A 22,379-nucleotide genomic window follows, 5' to 3' on the forward strand; every position below is an offset into this window, starting at 1 on the left:
ATGGGTCACAAAGACCAATTCGAGGCAGTCAAATTACATGAACAATAGCCCAAACAGTGTGTATCATAATGTTATGTAAGTATGTGCACTTTACTTACTTGAGGAAGCACAGGAGGGCAGCGAAATAGTTCTGCAATAAAACATTGTGTTCAGTTATTAATATTACATGTTAAATTACTGTTAAAGTAGGGGGCATTCTTTTGCTCATTTTTATCTGACCCTTGGTGAATTTTCCGTGGGAATAATACACAACTCCTCATATGGACATCCTGGGGGTGTTTGTTTGTAGGTCACATATCCAGGCTTTAAAATAATTATTTTTTTATATTCTCAACGTTGTATGCGTGAGGCAGGGGAGGCTCATCGTGACAAGTAAAATACTAACAATGATAAAAGAAAATCAATGTGTCCACTTGACTGTTCTATAAATCAGTTTTCTGTATGATTTCAACATTTCTATGGTCATTTCCTGTTACACGGGAGAACACAGAGCAACACACTGACAGGCAGTTGGCACATGCCCATTGTTGCCTCTCTTTATATCGCCAACATAAATGTTTGATTATACATGTACTACACATGCTAACGTTTAACAGTTTGTCTAATATATATATAAACTTTTATACTATGTCCTGACAATCATTTGGTCTCTTCTCACCTGTAATCCTCACCATGGTCCTCTTCAACAGGTGGTGTCTTTTGGGTCAGTGCATCTGAAGAAGAGAAATTGGCAGTTATCATCAAAATATGCCATCATCCATGATCTATACAGCTATGGATGTTCTGGTAGATTTCCAGTGAACGTGAATCTGCTTAGACTTACACAGATTTACACACATACATACAGTAGGTCACATCACTCACTGTGCACTGTATACACACGGACAAGATTTTTAAAGGGTTAATACTATCCACAGTATTAATATCCTCACCATGGTCCTCGTCAACAGGTGCCGTCTTTTGGATCAGCGGCTCTGGACGGAGAGAGAAATTGACACTTATCATCAAAATATGCCACAATCTATGATCTATCAGTGATTCTTGAGAAAAGGGACAAACATGCCCTACACTCAAAAATCATAGTTTGCATTAAAATAAAGACATTCATTTTTTTTCAAAATACTTCGTAAGATCAATTAGTAAGACCTGTGTGTAATCATGAAATTAATTTAATCTATATTTGTACAATTTCACTGCAATTTGTTAAAAGACCAGCACTGTTCACATAAACATACCTCAGCAAGAGGTCACAGTGTCAGACTGCAAGAAATAAGTGTTTAAAAATGTATAAATATCCATATCAAATGAATTTAATGGTTTAATAAAATAACATCGGTTTCATAAAGAGAACTTTACATTAAGTTGTCTGTAAAAACTGCCAATCAAAGTCATGTCATCACTTTATGTCAACTCTGTCCGATTTTTAAATAATTCTGAATAATTGAAGCATAATAATAGTAAACTGTTACCCTATGGACCATCTTTCATCTCCTCGATCTTGGTGGATGCAGCAGTAGGATACATGGCCTCATAAGTTGTTATTTTCTTTAGATTTTCAACAAACAATATTTGTATAACTGTGGTCACAGCTTTAATGTGTCAACACCGTCTTCCAATTATGATCCATCTTTGTTAAGAATTGTGGAATAAATGTTGGTATTATAGTTACGGTTAAACTGACAGTTGCTGAGGGAAAGAGTTGAAAAGTGCTCCCAAAATCTGAAAATATGTAATGCACAAAAATGGCATAACATTGATTGATTTCCCTTATATAAATCAAATCAAATGTTTATCCATTCACTGATGTACTGTATGCTAATAATCAAAAATGTTGTAAAATCTAGGTAATCTAGGTAACAGGTAAACATGTTTAATATTTCTGCAATAGTTTCATTGTCCACAATCTTTGCTGTCATAGAACTCAGGGATTTCTATATATTATTGTCCAAGAAAAGGACAACATGACAACATAAAGTACTTTTATGATTAAAACAACAACAAGAAAAATCCATTGAATCTTAACATTAGTGCATAAAAATGACATAGAAATTATTATGAGCTAAAACATGTAAATTAATGCAATGCTCATTATTACCACATATATTAACTTGTATTTATTGTTACTGAAGGTAAGCAGGGCTAGAAAAAAATCTGTCAGTGGAGGAGCAATGACAAAAAAGGGGCGTATCAAAGAAAAAAAAAAAGAAAGAATAAACAGTGCCCAAGACAACAGAATGCAGCATCTCGGAAAGAAAAGACAAAGGTGGAAGGACAGGTTCTAAATAAAAAATGGTCAGATAAATGGGGGACTATTGGGAACAAGGGAACACAGACGTTGGAGAAAGTACTTGAGAAATGCTCAGGAAATATCTACACTGTAAAAAGAAAAAGTTGAGAAAACTCAAAATTTCAAGGAGTTTACAGCCCAACACAAGTTCTTAAGTTTTCAAACAGTCTGGCTAACTATTCTTGTTCAGATAATTTAAAAATTAAATAAAAAAAATTACATATTGAATTTTGAGTTGACAACTGAAACTTACAGGTTTGTCTAACACAATAACATTAGTTGATGGAACTTTTTAAAAACTCAGGATCTTTTGTTGGGCTGGAGAATCAAACATTGATCGCAGTAAGTTGCCTTGAATTTGAGTTTTCTCAACTTTTTCTTTTTTTTACAGTGATATGCAGAATACCACTGACAAACAAGTCATCATTCAATGTTCGCTTTATCTGGCACAATTCTAAAGAAATGTCATCTTATTCATCAGATCCTTCAGTTTACTTACACACAATAACACACTTGTTCAATTCATTACATTTAATAACATACTCTTTGCTTTTCTCCCCAATCTCAAGAATCACTGACCCCGGTAAAATATGGGATCTACAATTTACATAAAGTGAATGTTCTCCAGTGAGAGTGAATCTGCTTAGACTTACACCGACACAGATGCATACAGCAGGTTACATTATTTACAGGTTAATGCTAGCCAGAGAAACTGCTAGAAAAAAGGAAAATAAACTTAAAAGTAAGTTATTACTCACCTGCTTCAAGTGAGTCCATTTTTTCAAATTTCAAATTATCAGTCGGAAAAATTTCAATAACACAGTCCATGCCTGATGCCAGCCAGATGATCTGTTTTTACCAAGTTTGGTGCCCAAGCCGGTTCTTCAACAGTGATCAACTGGGAGAAACGTTCTGCTGCCCAGTTGGCGCAATAGTACGTACATGTAAGGGGCGGAATTTGAGCAGCTGAACTATGCTTGTAAGCTCAGAGAGAAGCAGTGTTCGCAAGGAAACATAAAACGAAAGTTACGAATGTAACTACGGTTCTATGAATCCTGGATGACCGCCAGAGGCGGTGCTTAAAGCACTGGATATCTCCACCTCGCGCATGCGCATTTCGAGTACCTAATATCAACATAGTCACTTGTGACCCTCCCCGTGACACCGGGAAGGCTATAACTTCCGGTGTCATCGGAGGCTCAGTTCCCAGAATCTTCTCGCGAGAACACAAGGATTCTGAGTGACTGGACGCTCTGGCGGTCATCCAGGATTCATAGAACCGTAGTTACATTCGTAACTTTCGTTCTATTTCATCCTTACTGACCGCCAGAGGCGGTGCTTAAAGCACTGGATGACTCATACCAACAAGGTCACAAAGAATCCGACACCCACCTCACTCATCAGAGACAGTAGAGCTCAGACGCAGGATCACATCCATCGGATGGGGAGCAGCGACGTTGACACGATAAAACCGTGCAAATGTGCCAGGCGACGTCCATGATGCCGCAGCACAGATTGACTCCAAGGGCACCCCTCTCAGCGCCGCCCATGATGTAGAGACACTTCTAGTGGAGTGGCACCTCACCCCGGATGGCGGGGGGCAGCCACTGGCCTTATAGGCTTGCATGATGGCATCGACAACCCAGTGGGACAGCCTCTGTTTGGAAAGTGCACAACCTCTGTTAGGGCCACTATGACACACAAACAGCTGCTCCGACCGCCGTATTCCGGCCGTAGCAGCAACATAAGCCTCTAGTGCCCGGACCGGGCATAGCAGCTCCGACCTACCCTCCTCAGACAGGGAGCCAAAGCGTGCGAGCTGAATAGGCTGGTTGAGATGCGTACGTGAAAGCACCTTGGGCAGGAACGCCACATTCGGCCACAGGACCACACCTGAACCATCAGGGTTCCATCGCAGGCAGGTATCAGCCACTGACAGGGCATGTAACTCCCCGACCCTCTTCGCGGAGGTAATGGCGAGCAGAAAAGCAGCCTTCATAGAAAGCCATTTCAGCTCCACTTGGGTCAGAGGCTCAAAGGGAGGTGACCGCATGGCCTCCAGCACCAGGGGCAAGTCCCATGCTGGAGCCCTCAGGGTCCTTGGAGGACGCAGCCTCAGTGTCCCTTTAAGGAAGAGGGACACCAGTCTGTGGCACCCTACTGTAGAACCCTCGACCATTTCATGTCTGGAAGAAATAGCAGCTGTATAGACTCTCAAAGTGGAATGAGAACGACCACGATCCAGCAGAGACTGCAGAAACTCAAGAACAGTCGCCACAGAGCAACGCACTGGGTCTTCTGTCTTATCCCTGCACCAGTCAGAGAACAGCTTCCACCTGTTCTCATACTGAACCCGGGTAGATGGGGCCCTGGCGTTCAGAATAGTACCCCTGACTCCCACAGTACATTCCCTCAGTAGAGGGTCGGGCCCTGAAGCGGCCAAACCCAGAGCTGGAGGCGACCGGGATCCGGATGCCAAATCTGACCCCGCCGCTGCGAAAGGAGGTCCTTCCTGCAGGGGAGGCGCCATGGGGAGCTGCAGCAGAGGCTGTGCAGCAGTGGAAACCAGAGTCTCCCTGGCCAAAAGGGGGCCACCAGAAGGAGTCTGTGGCCCTGCAAAAGCACCCGCTGGAGCGTAGGAAGAATCAGGGGCAGTGGCGGGAAAGCATACAGTGGTCTCTGCGGCCAATCGTGAGCCAAAGCGTCCTGGCCGAGGGGGCTGGTCACCTCCATCCAGGAGAACCAGAGGGGGCAATGTGCCGACTCCGCCGAGGCGAAGAGGTCCACTTCCGCCCTGCCAAAAAGACCCCATATCATCTCCACCACCTGCGGGTGGAGCTGCCACTCCCCCGGTGGGAGCTTTTGTCGTGACAGAAAATCTGCGACCTGGTTCTGTTCCCCCGGAATGAAGACTGCTCGCAAACTGGCCAGGCGGGGATATGCCCAAGTCAACAGGCTCCGAGATAGCCGGAGTAGTTGTGCAGACCGGGTGCCCCCCTGGTGGTTGATCTGGGCAACTGTGGACCTGTTGTCCGATCGAACAAGCACATGTTTGCCTTCCAGTTGAGGCAGAAAGTGAACGAGTGCCAGTTGCACAGCTTGGAGCTCCAGTGTATTGATGTGCATGTGGTGCTGGGCCGGCCACCGACCCTGGACAGTCCTGCCCTGCCACACCGCGCCCCACCCCGAGAGGCAGGCGTCGGTTGTGACCACCTCCCGGCGGGATGGAATAGTTCCCATCGGTACGCCCATAGACAGAAACTCCCTCTGTCCCCATGGGGACAGAGAGAGGAGGCACCGCCGAGACACCCTGACCTTCCGGTAACCGTGCCACTTGGGGTCCAAGTGGAGGTTGTTCAGCCACATTTGAAGAGGGCGCAGAGACAGCAAGCCCAAGGGAACGACAGACGAAGCAGCGGTCAGCTTTCCCAAGAGCCGGAGGAACTGAATAAACGGCACCATCCTGCCAACCCTGAAGAGGGGGAGGCGGAGGAGGATATCGTCCACACGCCGAGGTGCCAGAGAGGCCATCATGGCTACCGAGTCCAGAACCATCCCCAAGTATATGACCCGTTGGGATGGGTCCAGGCTGCTTTTTTGAAAATTCACGTTCAGGCCCAGCCGGCCCACGTGCATAATTAGCCGGGCTGTATCCTGAGCCACCTGGGGTCGGGACGGTGCGCATACCAGCCAGTCGTCCAAATACGGCAGGACCTTCATGCCCTGCTTCTGCAGGGGTGCCAGAGCTGCTGCTACAACCCTGGTGAAAACTCTCGGGGAAAGGGAGAGACCAAAGGGAAGTACCCTGAACTGAAAATGCTGTCCGCGGAAGGCAAACCTGAGGAAGTGCCGGTGGTGCAATGCAATTGGGACATGGAAGTATGCGTCCCTCAGGTCGACAGTGGTGAACCACTCTCCCCTGGCAACCACACGAAGCGTGTCTGACACAGTCAGCATATGAAAAGGCAGAACCTTCAGGAACCTGTTGAGTCCCCTCAGGTCGAGAATGGGACGGAATCCGCCATCTTTCTTCGCCACAAGAAAGTACCTTGAGTAGAGCCCCCCGGGACGTAGCAGAGGGTCCACTGGTTCGATTGCGCCCTTGGCCAGGAGGGCAGACAACTCCTGACTTAGAGCTAAGGCCTTCGCCGGGTCGCTGACAACAGTCATATTGACCCGGCCGAAGGCTAGGGGCCGGCGTCGGAACTGCAATTCGTACCCCCGGGTCAAGGTGGAAACCACCCACGGGTCTGAAGTACAGGCAGCCCAGTAACTGAGCTGCTGATGGGAAAAACATCCGACGGCCGGCCCCGCACCCCTAGCGCCTGCCCCCCCGGCCTCCGGAGGCTCTGGGGGGACGGCGGATAGGCTGCGGCGCACGAGGCTGCCAAGACGGCAGGCGCTCAGGGGCCCGAAACCCGTCAGCAGGTTGCTGAGCAGGCCGCTGAGCAGGCCGCTGAGACCTCCGTAGGCCACCAGCAGGTGGCTGAGAGTGCTGCCGGGGAACAGCAGCGGGGCCCCTAGACCTGCTAGGAGTGGAGACTCTTCTGCGAAGGCCAGAAAGCCGCTGCCTGGTCTGCGTGGCCTGGGCCGCCCTCTCCAGTGCTTCCAAGGCAGCTGGGCCAAAAAGATCCCCTGGTTCCACTGGCACAGCACGAAGAACCTTCCTACATGATTCAGACAGGGGCGACTGAGCAAGCCAAACCTGGCGGCGAGTCTGGACAAGAGTGGACATTGTCCGTCCTAACTCTCTCGACATGAAAGCGAATGCCTGTAAAGAGGCATCGCTTAGACTCTGCAGTGAAGGATCCACTTGAGCCTGTTGCAGAGAGGTTGACAGGCTCAGCAGTAGATGGGAGAGGGAGTTCCCAATACGACCCATACGTGCTGCCGCATCATAGGCCTTCGAAAGAAGGTCGTCTGTGACCCTGCACTGTGGTCGGGGACATCTGGCATCCGGCCTCAAGGCCTCATCAGGAGCCAAAATGAGGGAGGCAATGGCTGGCTCAACGGACGGCATACGCCCCAGCCCAACCTGTGCTGCATCCTGCATGGCGGCTAAGGTTCGGGCATCTGAGGTTAAATGAGAAAGTGCCCTCGTGTCCCTCCAACAGGCATGAAGCTCCTTCAGGTATTCCCCTGAAGAAGGAACAGTGAAAGTGGTCGGGGCAGGGTTGCGCCTGAAGAAGGCGCTAGCCTGCGCCGAGTCAGTCTGCGGAACGTCAAGCTGTAGGCGAGCAAGAGCCATACGCATGATGGCCCCCATGGAAGTGTCTGCTGTCCCCTGCAGAGAGCTCTGAACAGAAGAGCAAGAGGCCTCCCCCAATGTGCGGGAGGCATCGTCCTCTGTAACAGCCTCATGGAAGAGACCGGATGAAGCGGCCAGTGATAAGGCATCATCAATCATAGGCGCATTCTCCGAGGGAGGGCCAGGCTGTAGCCCAGCCAGCACCCCAGTAGTCCCAGGCTGAAGGGCCAGGAGGAGCGACTTCATCTGCTCCATGTCAGCCGCCAAACCGTCCACCTTGGAGGACAGCCCGCCCCTCCCCTTTTTCTTGGGGGGGGCACCTACCACCGCAGCTCCCTCACGCCGACGCCGAGAACGGTCGGGTTGATGTGGGGGGAGACCGGTTAAGGTGGAAGGGTCGTCAGTCATCGCCCGCTCCATCTCCGCCACCCTAGCCACCTTTAGCCCCCAGGGCAGGAGGCCACAGTTCATGCAGGCGCTTTCAGTGAGGCCCTCCCTCAAATGCTCGAGACCGAGGCAAGGAGGGCAGTGGTCGTGACCGTCCTCGGGAACAAGAGGAGCCGCACAGGCGACACAAGGATGGGCCATCAAGAAGGCAGCCGAAGCAGCGTTGCTGGGAATGGGAGCGAACACACTGCCTACACGCAAACGCTGTCGCCAACAGAATATAACCAGGTTATAGCGTTACCGGGAGCGGGAACGAAAACACTACCGTCACCGGTATGGTCAAATAAATAAATAACGCGGTAGCCTAGCACCGCTAACGCAAATCAATATCTGCAACGAGTACTGGGAGCGGGAGCGAACACACTGCCTTCACCAGCAATCGGAGGTGACAAGTACAGTAAACAGGCGGAGCGCACACGCTGCCGCAAACAGAAATGACAGATTATAGCGTTACCGGGAGCGGGAGCGAAAACACTACTATCACCGGTAAGGTACAGAACAAATAAATAATCAAAGCGGTAGTCTTAAACCGCTAATCTTCTGCAAAATCAATAACGCTACAAGCGCTGGGAGCGGGAGCGAACACACTGCCCTCACCAGCAATCGGAGGTGACAAAGTATAGAAACAGGCGGAGCGCAAACGCTGCCGCCAGCAGAAATAACAAATTATAGCGTTACCGGGAGCGGGAGCGAAAACACTACTATCACCGGTAAGGTAAAGACCAATTAAATAATTGAAGCGGTAGTATTAAACCGCTAACGCAAAATCAAAATGCTATGAGCGCTGGGAGCGGGCGAGCGAATACACCGCCGTCACCAATAACTACGGCGATAAAGCATATCAATCAGGCCGAGCGTGAGCGCTGCTGCCAATAGAAACAATAAATGATAGCGTTACTGGAGGCGGGAGCGAGAACACTACCGTCCCAGTAAGATACACAGAGCGGTGTTTTAGAACCGAGCAAGCTAACGGCTAACACACCAACTCGATAACCCAAACATTGAGAGCACTGAGGACAGCGAACGCTGGGAGAGGGCGCGAACACGCTGCCTTCGCCAACAAACACCGACACAGACCTGCTACTCTCTTCTGTCGTCAGGTTTCAGATGATCAGCTGGCCACAGCCTCTGGAGGACGGGTTCCCCGCGGCTCCGACTGTCGTCGCGAAGCTGCACGCGGCCAGCTGTAAACAAAGTTTTTCCTTTTTTTTTTTCTCAGCACAAAGTGCAAGACGGTACATGCGCAGCGAGAAGATTAAAGGAACTGAGCCTCCGATGACACCGGAAGTTATAGCCTTCCCGGTGTCACGGGGAGGGTCACAAGTGACTATGTTGATATTAGGTACTCGAAATGCGCATGCGCGAGGTGGAGATATCCAGTGCTTTAAGCACCGCCTCTGGCGGTCAGTAAGGATGAAATAGAAATAATAACTTAGATGAGAAAAGTCTCAAGTCTTGTGACCTGTTTAAAGAATTAACCACGTCTCTAAGTTAATTTATGATGACACTGTGAGGCTCCAAAGTGGGCTGGGTGCTGATAACTTTTTCGACTGTTTCCTATTCATGTGTATGTGGAATATTTTTTTTTCCCGCAATTTTTGTCGCCATGGTTTCTCAAAACGTTTAGAAAAGTCATAACTCAAGATTACCAATCAAAGCGACCATTTTGATAAAGGATGTGTGTGTGTGTGTGTGTGTGTGTGTGTGTGTGTGTGTGTGTGTGTGTGTGTGTGTGTGTGTGTGTGTGTGTGTGTGTGTGTGAGTGCGTGTGTGTGTTTGCGTGTATGTGTGTCTGAAGCCCCAGGCAATTGCCCTGCCTTTTCCAATGAATAGCACCGCCCATGGTCTTGCTCGGCACAAGTGATTATTTCCAGAAAATGAAACTAACCGTCTGCTGACAAAGAAAGGAATGCTGCTCATCCAGATCTGCTATATGTTGAAGAGCTTCAAGATTTCAAAACATTAGAACATTAAACTTCTAATAACCACAACGCAGTGGCCTTGACAAAAGAAACAAAAGAGATGTGATCATCAGAGGAGAAAACTGACAGGCATGACGCATAGTTGCAAAACCAAAAGAGAAACTATGGAAAAGCACAATGCAGCACCACATAATTCTCCAATGACTGTATTGTATCATATGAATAGGTCGAAGACATGGAGTGATGCATTGCAATAATGCTACTGTACAGTGCTTTACCTCCAACCATGTATTTTCTTTCAAATAAGTACCCAAGGCATGATCACATTTCATTTCCCACACACTTCTACTGAAACCTGAACTACCGTCCAGCATAAGGATGCTTTTTCTTTGGGTTCTGATGCAATCTTCACCCAGCTGCAGCAGATTTGACTGTCAGTGTTCCCCTTTGATTATCCTTAACTGAGATGATGTGATCTTTTAGAGATTAAGAAAAGTCAGTGTCAGAATCCAAGAATAAATAATAGGACTGGCGTGACAATCATGACACAGTGGCATTGTGTATAGTTGAAAAGTACATTTAATATGTATGACTCTCAAGTGACATGATTCAAAACCTAAATAGACATAATCATTTATAAACATATGACAACCTGTTACAACAGATGCGTCAAACTACCCAGCAACCGTTTCTGCGAACTGTGCTTCCGAGCCCAATTTTCATGTTTTAATTTTATTTTACCATTTATTCTTGCTTACTCACTCATTTTCTACAGCTTTCTCCTCCACATGAGCTCAGATAAATGGGTCTCTATGTCAAATGTGCAGGAAGTAAGAAACAAATCTTTGAATGGCTGCTACATGCACTCTTTTATGAAGGCTCCCTTTTCTCACCCCCACTGTATTTTCCATACCTGTACACCAGATGTCGCTTTTGTCAAGAGACGTCTTCAGCAAAGTATTATGCACAGATATGCTAAAAAAAAAAAGAAGTCAGTGGGCTTGAGTAAGGCACATTCACTTCAATTTAAATTCAGTTTCATTCAGATTATACCCATGTTATGACAAATATTCCATCTAATGTACATATAATGGTGCTTTTGTTATATTTACATTTTAAATATATAGGTCAGTAATGACCTGAGGTCATGTGTGTTGTGTCAGACGTACCTGTAGCTATCAGTTATTTTGGAAACAGTTGGGGTCACCACTTTCAAATTCAGCCATTCAGCCAAAGTAATTTGAACCAGTTGTAGTTTATATTTTCTTTTTTGATATTTTGTTTTATTCTTTGTCACTTTATGTCAGTGGGTGACCTTAATATTTCATCTGGAAAGTGCCTTGAAAATGTCCCTTTGATTTCTTAACAAAAACATAAACCAAAGCAGCAACAGCAACGCTTGTGCCGTGTTTACAGTCAACAGACGACATGACTGTACTCTGTGTACGGCAGCAGATACCCTCATTTACAGTGCGTGGATCCAAGCACATGCAAAAACCCACTCTTGTCTTACAAATCTTACAAACTAATCTTACAATCAACTGATAAAGTGGGTTCCTACTGGACACATTTCTATTTGCATTTCCTCGTCTAAATATTATGAATTGTGGAATTAAAACCTATTGATGAAGGGTTCTTTAAAATTGTGTTTAAAACTGATATGTGGGGCATATTTTTACCATCAACACCAGCCACTATGTCTGTGTCATTTTCTGGCAGTACACATGGTCAGGCCTCCTGGAAAGGATTGTTCTGCACATTGTGGATACACCTCCTGCCATTCAGATAAATATTTCAGGGTTGCTGACTTCCTTGTTTAAGTTGTGTATTACCTGTTGTCACTACAGGCTCACCTGTCACTTTTTTTTGACGACACAAGAAAGTGGATAGAGAGCGAGGACAATGAGTTTCTGACAAGAAGAGTGACGAGTGAAGAAGCTACAACATTTACCACCTCCAGCATGTCTTTATCAAAGCCAGAGTCGCAGCTGGCCTTTGAGCTGAGCTGCCCCATCTGCCTTCAGTTTTACTCTGATCCAGTGGCTCTTCCCTGTGGGCACAACTACTGTCGATCCTGCATCTGCAAGACCACAGACCTTGAAGATAAGTGCAGTCAAATGCTTCTGCGTTGCCCAGAGTGTCGTCAGGAGTTCCTGGGTGTGGATTCCCTGAGGAGAAACTTCAAACTCTGCAGCATCATCGAGGGTTATCAAGCCGCCATACCACTCTTGGACAGGCAGCCTGACACAAGGCCAGAGAGGATGGAGGTTCACTGTGACCACTGTATAGATGAAGAGTCACTGGCTGTGAAGACCTGCCTGGAGTGTGAGGTGTCACTGTGCTCCAGGCACCTTCACAGACACCAGGAGAAGGAGTCATTCAAGACCCATGCATTGGTGGAGCCTCTGAACGAGCTGGGAATGAAAAACTGCGCTCTCCACCAGCGTCCGCTTGAGTATTTTTGTTCCAATGACATGACCTCGCTGTGCAGCACATGCTTCATAGAGGGTCAACACCAGGACCACGATGTTCTCACCTTCAGTGTAGCTGAAGAGGAGATGAGACGGGCACTGGAGAGCCGCAATAAGGTAATGTTTTACTGTCACTGACTGACACTCAGATGGACACATTTCACACAGCGCTATTGTAGCATTACAGCATCAGAAGGTGTCTAAAACCTTGCTAATGCAAGACACAGGGTTACCTTTTATATCATATTTCTGAATAATTTAATATTAACTTCCACTTCATTCGGGGGTATGCACTTTAGTATCATTCAGTTCAGACTTCATTTCAGACACATCTGTCCATATTAGTGTCAAAAGTCAGAACTGACTGCACATACAGACATCTGTTCAAATGTATATTTACTTGAGAAACATGAGAGTTTGTAGCCAATGGCAAATATAGGTCTGTTGTTCCTATAGGCAGGTTGATGGTACATAACAAATTATGCAGTTATCTACGTAAGAAACATGAATAATATGCTTTTTTCGCAACTACATTTGTAAAGAGTTAAATTAAATTGCGAGTTACCATAATACCATGTGGTACCACCAGTGGAACATGGGCTGGTAGTATTTGGAGGAAAATTAGTGTATATACAGTACCAGGGTGTATGTGATCAGAATATCCGTGAATGTTAACTTCTGTATTATATCGAAACTAAAGTTACATTAGGAAGCATAAATACTATCATCAATATCAAACAGAGGACTTAGATTGTGAGTGGAGATAATGAGACTGTATTTTATGGGAAAATTGATGAAAATATTTGTGGTTTAAATAAAGTGACTGGTGGCTATATGGCTCATTGCCAATGTGCTGTGGAGAGGAGTAATGACAGGAATGCCGAAGATCGTCTGATACGATCAAAGCTGACGTGACTTCTCAGTTCCAGGTGACTGAGTCGAAGTGCCATTTGTTCCAGAAAGTCACATGTACAGTTGAATTTCACATACATCATGCCAATGATTGGGAGCCTGTGAGAGAGCATTAATTAATGAATTCAGGCTTGTTACCACAAAAGTACATTCCTGATTTTCCACTTGATGTGCTCAACATACAAATGCATCACGTCTGCAGGTGGTTTCTAGCAGGCTGCTGATGACCGGGAGCCTCCTGCAGAAGACCGCAGAGGAGCAGGGAGCCTCCGAGGCTGTCGGTGACAAAGTGATCAACAGGGCTGTCACAATCATGGACAGTATGGCTGCACTGGTGGAGAGGTGATGGACTGCAAATGTACTCGGATTAACACATGTTGTTAATGTGGTGTCATTTAGCTGAAGCACTGACATATAAGTCATAAGTCAAACATGGAAACACAGGTTTTATTTCACACAAGAGCTCAGCCTACTCTGACCTGCTCTCACTGACGTCAGAGTCTGGTGACAAATATGTGCTTTTGTTGCTGGGAATCATTTCTGAACAAACCGGACCAACACAGTCCCCAGCAATTGTTTTCACTGTTCATATAATTCCCTCCCTTACTTAAAGGTACAATATGTAGTATTTATGGGTTTATATAACCCAAAATCCACTTTTTTTATACATATTATGTGCTCCTGCATTGTCTAGTCGCTGTATAATAGTTTTTGTTTCATTTTAGTAGTGTTTCAAAAAGTCATGTTAAATAACATGACCGCGGACCGCGGTTGCATAGCCACTGTTAGCAGCGAGACGCCATGTTTCTACCGGAGCCTGTAAGGACAAACGCGAGAGAACAAAACAAGCGTCTCTTTACTTGTAGCGGAAGTCCCGCCTCCTCTCTCTCCGCTTCGTCTGCTACGGCCGCGGTAGCTCGCCCTCTCCCTCACCTCATGAACCTCATCTGCTGACACGGAGAAAGACGACGAGGACGACATTTGACCAGCTGCGGATACCGTAGCGCTCAGGGAAGGGAGGGGGTGAGCATAGCAGCAGGTCTTTGTTGTAAATTTCAGCCTCTCCTCTAGATGGCACTATAAACTACTTATTTCCCCTTTAATAATAAGTGAATATCGTTTTATTATTATTTTTTATTTTTTATTTTTTTTTAAATGTCAGACAATTGTTGCTAATGTTTCACTTTTTAATTTTTTTAATGACTTTGATCTGTCGATTAAAAATGGGCAGGGGTTTAAGGGAAATCATGTCTCCGAGAGCATTTCCTCCTTAAGGTTGAAAAGCAGGATCAAGCAGTGGCTGATGTACAGTAGATAAAAAAAAGAGTCCACCAAATGATCAAGTGATGAATCTGGTTCAACTGCATTTTAAGCTTAATTCTATTTTTACCTCCGACTGCTGTTGTGTCATATTCAGGTACCGGGAGCGTCTGCATGTGCTTTTGAAGGAGGAGAGATGCCAGCGCAGAAAAAGCTGGCAGTTTGGAGTAGGAGCACTGGAAGAGCACCAGCAGCAGTTACTGGATGCCCAACGAAGTGCCAACAAGGTCCTGAGTGAGACTGACACGTGCATGTTCATACACAGGTATAACATGACAAGTTAAATTCTCCAAAATCTGCTTTAACAAAAGTCAATGCATATACATTTGTTTATTTATTTTGTAGAATATTCAGTAAGACTGGCTTACTGTACATGTGTGCTATGTAATGTATTTTAAGGCATATCAGCTCTACAAACTGTGTATTTTAAATGGCTACTATACTGTATAATACGATACAGTATTTGTTAATAATGTGTTATCAATTATTTGCCAGTATGTGTGTACATTCATGCAGCCTTTGAATGGCTCAGTAGAGTGCCTTGACTTCAATGTCAGTGATTTGATTTTTGTCTGTAGTCGCGTGCCAACGCGTTTGGCTAGACTTGGGCTGTGCCAGCAGCATGTGAACAAGCTTGTTCATGGGTAATCGAGCGTAAAGTGGTCATGAACAAAAACAATGTCATCTTTTTTGAGCAGCAGTATTTACATCTGGGCACTTCTTTGGGTTTTTGATCAAACTCCAACTGGTTTGCTGCAGTGTGTGCTTTACTAGCACAATGTGGCTGTTGCCTCCCTCTGTCTCGACACAAAACAAATGGCTTCCTGCAGCATGACACTGCTGTGGAAATACAGAGAGAGTTGAGTGGAGCCGTGGAACCTCAATTAACACTTAACAAATGAATGTAACCGACGTGTTTTTATGACATTTGTAACCCACTGGGAATCATGTACAAAAACCCTTCTCTTCTCTCTAGGTTCATGTTGATTGATCAAACGCTGAGAAAGGCTGCCGAGGGCAACATTCCTTCCAGTATCCCCTCCAAGGCACCGTTTAACACCAGGCGTCTCCAGACAAGCCTCAAGACCCAAGACTTCCGCTCTGAAATGATCCGCTGCCTCGATTCTCTTCTTAGTATCCTCGGCCCCCTGGACCTCACCTTCAATGCCTGCACCGTTCACCCCAGCCTGATCCTGTCCAATGATCTGCGCACAGTCAAGTACAGCCCCAGCAAGCTGCCATACCCAGATCACCCAGAGCGTTTTACAAGTGCACCTGTGGTTCTGTGCAGCCAGGGCTTCGCCAGCGGTGAGCATGTGTGGGTTGTAGAGGTGGGGGCCAACAGCATGTGGTCAGTGGGCGTGTGTTACAAGAGCATCAATCGCCGTGGTGACCACAGTCGACTGGGACACAACTCTGTGTCCTGGCGCTTGCAGTGGAAGAACGGCAAGCTTACGGTGTGCGAGTCCTCCTGTAATGTGGCTCTGGGAGAAATTACCCAACAGCCGCTGAAGATTGAGGTAACGTTGCACTATGAGAGGGGGACGTTATCGTTCCATAGCATTAAAGGGCGCAGGGAGCACCTCCACACCTTCAGGGTTGTGTTTAGGGAGATGGTCTACCCAGCGTTCAGCATTCACTCCAACACACCAGAGTCCTGGATCACACTGCATAATGGGATGTAATCTATTATTAAGCATAAAATGTATTTATCCATTTAACCAAGTACACTCTCTTCCATTTAAGATTTCTAATTTTGCATTTATTTTTAGTGAAAATATGACTTCCTTTCCCAGAAATGAGCCTGAAAATGTCATTTTCTGCAGTTGCCCAGTCCCAAAATTCACAAATAAATACTCTTTTTTTAAAGAGGGCAACCTATCATGACTCAAATCACTATATCAATAATATTGTGACAAGAGCAAAATTGTACATAATGTAGCGAGTAATTTACAGCCATACTGTATATGCAAGAAGGAATATCATTTTGAGTTTGTAACCAAATAATTCCCAAACTTCATTACCCATCTGTTGGTCCTGACCCAGTCATTGGGAATCACTGCTCTGTGCCATCTTATATTACTATGCTATAGATAACAAAGGTGAATATTTTCTTTAAGCTTAATGAGATAAGATTATTGGTTCACAAAATGGATGTTTTTTTGACGAGTTTGTCGATCAGTCAGGGGTTGTTTCACTCTAGAGGGCACAGGGACCGTGGGGGCCTTAAATTAAACTGAACCAATGGGAATGGGACGAGTTCAGTGGGTTGATGGTGTCATTACAGTCTCTCACAAAAGCTGATAATGAAATGTATGGACATTCTCACAAAACTGTCAAAGCAGTCAAAAAGCAATCAGCTGTCCTTGCCTTCCCTGACGTGTCAGTAATCAGTATATGTGTGCCATGAATTATTTTGCTTTCTGGGATTTCATTTGGTTTATGCTACCAATCCCTACCAAGCTGTTGAAATGATCTTACCTGCTGAGTTCAAGATTTTGATGATAAAATCGTTCCTCTCCTCCAGACCTGTTTCTAATGACTAAGACAGTTTTACCGAGAACTGTAATTGAACTCGGAATCTTCATAGATTCAAAAAAGAAGTCTTTCTTCTTTGAAATTTAAATACATCTTTTGATATAACCACCTAGACAAGTTTAATTGATGGACTTGAGAAAGGCTGCCCTGTATTCAAGAGTAGTTTCAGTATCTGACAGGCAGGTGCTCATGTATCTTAGACTCATTTAGTCCAATTTAGCTTTCATTATACATGCTCTCACACATCTATCTGTATGCTTGCATGTCTATCATTCTTAAACCAAAATAAGGGAAACACTGAGGTTCACCAGCACTTAAGATTTTAGCAAAGTAAACATTTTTTATTAAACCATTTTAAACTTTGAAAAGTTAGACACTTAACTAATACATTTTGAAATAATTTTGCAGCTGGAGTGTCAGCAGCCTATAATATTTTAGAATCGATTTAAATGGTTGTACAGCTTATAATGACATTACTCCATCATGTGTGATTTTTTATCATGTAACAATGTTGATATGTAAGTGTGAATATATTGGACTGGGAGCACTATTTAACTTTTTGCATTTTGATAATGTCCACTGTATATCAGGTAACACGTTTTTGTAACGCACTTTCAAATGCTCTTTTCATTTTCCATTTGTTAGATGATTGCACTTTATAGTTTTCTTTGCATAAATGAAAATGATCTCATTTATTTCAATATGATTTTCAAATTTGAATTAAATTATCGATCTGCACAATGAGGTATGACTTGAAATTAACCATCAAATTGCCATTTTGATATTGTCATGGAACTCTCACATCATTCTCAAAATAAAAAATGCAACTCGTCTATTGTATGACTTTTTTAAAAATGTTTTACATGTGAAGAATTACAAGGCTAATAATGTTTTTGTATTTATTTTCTTTTAAATTAACTTATTTTAATCTCTGCTGTCTGCATCCATAAATGAAGTTATCAAGCATTGCATTGTGCATTCATAAACAAATCAGCAAAATAAAATAAAAAATAATAATAAAAACAATGACAGCATTAAAGTCAAATTAATACATTAACAATTTAAAATGTGTTTGATAAAGTTTGATTATAAGTCTCTGCTTCTTTTCTAAAGGCAAAAAAGGCCATTAGCTTAAATGTATGTATGTATTTGCATTCCATAAAATGTGTTAATTGAATCAAGGAGGATTCAGTGTTTCCCTGGGGTTGCCAGGTTGGAATGTACATAGATAATAACATATGTTGTAAATGGGTCAGATAACTGTTATATTGATTTTATTTAAATATACGTATCAAACGGACATAACATAAATGTTATGTTATGATACGTAATTTGGGTTATTTTCTCCATGTTTTAATTCGCACGTCTGCTTTTATTTACAAATATCTGTGAGAGGAGGATGGATAAAGACCAATCTGGCAACCCAGCGTGATTACCATCTGTCACAAATTCTGTCATCGGGAAGGACGCTAACGTTATTCCATGTAAGTAACGTTTTTCTACGAAAGGACTTCGGTAAAGCAGTCACTTGATTCCAGCGGACATGGGCTCTGGGGAGAGTACGACCAGGAAAGTGTCGTTCGGTGTGGACGATGAGGACAGAGTCAGGATTCTCCGTGGAGTCAAGGTAATGCTAATCAAGCTAGCGCTTGATAAGCCATGCTAACCCTACTTCAATGATACGCCCAGCCGTTAGCATGTTGCTGAAAAGCAAACGGTAGAAGTTGTCCTATTTGAATGGGATTAACCGACGTTAAGTCTGCAGCCTGTAAAACGACTGCTGAAGTGAGGAGGGTGTCGTAGAGGGATGCAGGGGCAGGTTGATGGTTGACCTGAGGCTATACAAGCGTGCCCATTGGTCCTCACACCAAACTCCAGCCATATTTTGCTGCAGACGTGTTTTTCCACCTGCTAATCGGTCAAGGAACATGTCTGACAGATGACCGATAGTTTTCTGAAACATTCAGGGTCTTTTGACAAATTCGGCAATATTTTTATTGATGTATCTGTGTTGAATTTTCTAGAATTCACGCATAATATGCCACTGTTTACCAGTAGCTGTCATGTGTTACTAACAGAAGGTGATTGGCCAGAAGTGTTGTCGTTCTCCGATGATTATGTTTAACATGTCAACTGCAAAATGCATTTATTACCAAGTCAAGAGGAACTTCCCCCTGTCGTAACGGTACCCAAGCTATACGGCGTCAGTGCCCTGAAGGTTCCCCCTATGTTCTCCTGGAACCTCCTGGAAGCTTCGGCCTATTGACACTGCTGCCTTCCAGTGCCATTATGCATGTCGGAATTTTGCCCTGTACTGGTCAGCATCACTAACCAATGAAATGGTAAAGCAGCTGTGTTTGCAGCTCAGTTAGTCTTATTTAAATGACTGTAATTAATTAATTTATACTGTCATACATGACAGTCGATTCTGGAAATTACTGTGAACATTTCCCACGGACCCAGTGAGCTTTTAAATTATTTATTTTTTTATTTGTGCTGTTCACTGTCATGTGTGACAGGGAAAATCACCAAACTTTCATATTTAGGAAGCCGAGAACAAAAAAATGTATTAAGCAGTTGCTGATTATTATCTGGTCGACTAATTTGTTAATGGATAAATAGCTGTGGTTTTAAGTGCTCAGTATGTAGTTTCTTCAGCTGCAGGTCTCTCAATCAAAACAATAACAGCAGACATGGGGCCTGTTGCATGAAACTAGGATGAGGGATTAAACCTGGCCATGTTACTTAACCTGGCTGAACATGTTAATCTGATCAGAACTAAACATGTTTGACACATTTTTCATGATTTCTGGAGTTTTAATAACCTGCATTACAATAATACAGTGATTGCATGTGGTTCAATGTTATTTTAATTCTGATTAGCAATTATATGAAATACTCATTCATTGATCTGTGTTTGTGTCACAGTGGCTTATGTATTTGTAATCTCTGGATATCAATACATGAAATTCAGCTGGTTTTAATGCAGACAATGTCACTTCAATAACTAGTAACAACACCCTATAGCACCTGCTGCTGGCCATAAACTGCTACAGCAAACAAGTCACAGGACAGGTGAGGTAACTATTTAAATTTAAATATGATTGTCAGTGGAGCAGTGGTAAGCGAGGTGTATACAGCCTAAGTTTACACCATAGAACAATACAGAACAGTATTAAAATGGTTATTTTGCTCAAATAAACTCTCAATGTATCTATATTGGGCTAATTATGCATTCAGTCTGTCCACAGTTCAGCCAGACTTTTTCTCTGATCTTATTAAATAATGCAATGCAATATGCCCTTGGTTTGGGAAGCAGAGTGTGTGTTGAGCATAATGACAACACACTGGCTAACTAGTATTAGTACTGACTCCTTCCTTCCTCACCTGGAAGTTATAGCAGCAACAGTAAAGGGGGCCATGTCAGTAAAAGGTGACCAAAATGAAGCAGTGCACTACCTTGAATAGTAATGATTCAATGACTAGATCGTTTAACCGATTTCTGTGTTTTTCTTAAAAAAGAAATAATTAAATCTGAATAATTATGGTTTGTGGACAAAACAAACATTATGATAACGTCATCATTTCCAGGTTTGATCAACATATTCTGACATTTTATCTACTTTTATATTGATGCATACTTGAACTTGAAAGAAAAAGGTTTACCTCTCCATGACCTTCTCATTGTGATTACAGGTACATAATTCTTCTGGCCACATCCAACTTTGATTTTTGATACTTCCACTTTCCTGAGGATTCTGAATGCACCATCAGACCTAGCCATACTTACACAATGTGTGTTTGCTCAGTGTAACATAAAAAAACCCCAGTGGATTATAAATGATAAACTACGTTAGTTAAGTTTTTACAGTTGTGGTACTTCACATTGAGTCACAGTTATTGTGAACTTGTTCGTAAAACTGTTTCTTAAAGATGAATCAATAGAGTTTTTAATAAAAATGGTAGTTGACGGCTCTGCCTGCTCATTTAAATGGCATGAGTCATAGAAAGAGTGAGTCAGTGACTGCTGCTCGCTCCTGTGGTTTCTGGTATAGCTAAGTTTACCCATTTCCCTGGACACACACACACACACACACACACACACACACACACACACACACACACACTACAATACAGTACGACTGCACTAATCTCTTGTTTTTTTGTCATCCTACTACTCTGTCACTCCCCATCCCGAAGGATTATGTTCATCTTAATTACGATGCCACTGCATAATATGCATGATCTTCTTTGTCGTCCAGTTAACTGTTATTAAGTCTGTGTCAAGTAGCAGCAAGTACTTCCATTGTTTGTGCTGTCGTGAAAACAAAACAAGGAATGGAAAACCTTAATGTCTGTGCTGCCTTCATGTCGGTCCGTATAATTTGTCTTTTTAATTCATTCTGCATGGTCTGCCTAGCTGTCAGAGGATGTTCTCCAGAGGATGAGAGGAGTCGCCAACATAGCTCCACATCAGCCATCATCCACATCCTCGAGTGCTCAGAAAGACCCAGGTATCGTTCACCTCACGGCCAGCAGATACAGCATCTGGCTGCGTTTTGCCTCGTCACAGCTGATCCATTCTCCCTGGTTACTTATTTTTATTGGGTCTAAAATCTAATGGCATTCATCAGTTGGTTCTGGACCTTTTAGAGCCATGACTTCACAGCTATCTGGAGACCCCAGATTCAGACTCCGATTCAGAAAACTTTATTGGTCCCTGAAGGTCAATAAAGCACAATCAGCAATGTTACATGTATCGACAAACAGAGGCTGGTGAAGGACAAAAAAGATGGAAAGATAAATAAGGTACTCCTTGAGCTCCTGCAATAAAAGCACCTTGCACTAATGTTCACCCAATAAATAAGTCATAAAACCACATCAAGTCCTCAGATTTGGATTTTGTTTAATGCCAAAAAATATGGCATAATTGTCTACTTTTCTGCATTACATTTCAATTCTAAGAGCAGCCGTGGTTTGATTGAATTGAGTTTGTGTCACACATTACCTATGAAGGCTGGAATAACAGCTTGTGAGTGTTTTGACCTTTGGTGACCTCAGCATCTTTGTCCAGGTGCCTCTCACAGTGCCAGCTCAAGCTCTCGACCTCAGCGCGCCCAAACCAGTGCCCCGTCCAACACAAGCAAACCGCACTCATACACTGAGGAAGAACAGAGGAGGTGAGTTGAGGAAAATGTGGCTTTTTTATCTCCTTTCTGGATGAATGATTAAGA

General features: G+C 44.0%; 2 protein-coding genes across 2 annotated transcripts in view; both read left to right on the plus strand.

Annotated features, from left to right (window-relative positions):
* Positions 1-11,865: 11,865 nt before the first annotated feature.
* Positions 11,866-16,292, plus strand: LOC310931996 (E3 ubiquitin/ISG15 ligase TRIM25; the record flags this gene model as incomplete). Its single annotated transcript, XM_083895250.1, has 4 exons — positions 11,866-12,492; positions 13,490-13,629; positions 14,705-14,872; positions 15,584-16,292. 4 exons carry the CDS (start codon positions 11,866-11,868, stop codon positions 16,290-16,292), a joined length of 1,644 nt encoding a protein of 547 aa, XP_083751376.1.
* A 2,305-nt stretch (positions 16,293-18,597) lies between these two features.
* LOC310932111 (MICOS complex subunit mic25a-like) overlaps positions 18,598-22,379 on the plus strand; it is a 72,292-nt gene continuing 68,510 nt past the window's right edge. The window contains exons 1-3 of the mRNA XM_083895397.1: positions 18,598-18,772; positions 21,566-21,659; positions 22,220-22,325. Of these exons, the coding sequence (XP_083751523.1) occupies positions 18,689-18,772; positions 21,566-21,659; positions 22,220-22,325 (284 nt within the window). The 5' untranslated portion in view covers positions 18,598-18,688. The remainder of the gene's footprint in view (positions 18,773-21,565; positions 21,660-22,219; positions 22,326-22,379) is intronic.

The sequence above is a fragment of the Microchirus variegatus genome (genome assembly GCF_963457635.1).
Source record: "Microchirus variegatus genome assembly, chromosome: 9".
Lineage (NCBI taxonomy): Eukaryota > Metazoa > Chordata > Actinopteri > Pleuronectiformes > Soleidae > Microchirus > Microchirus variegatus.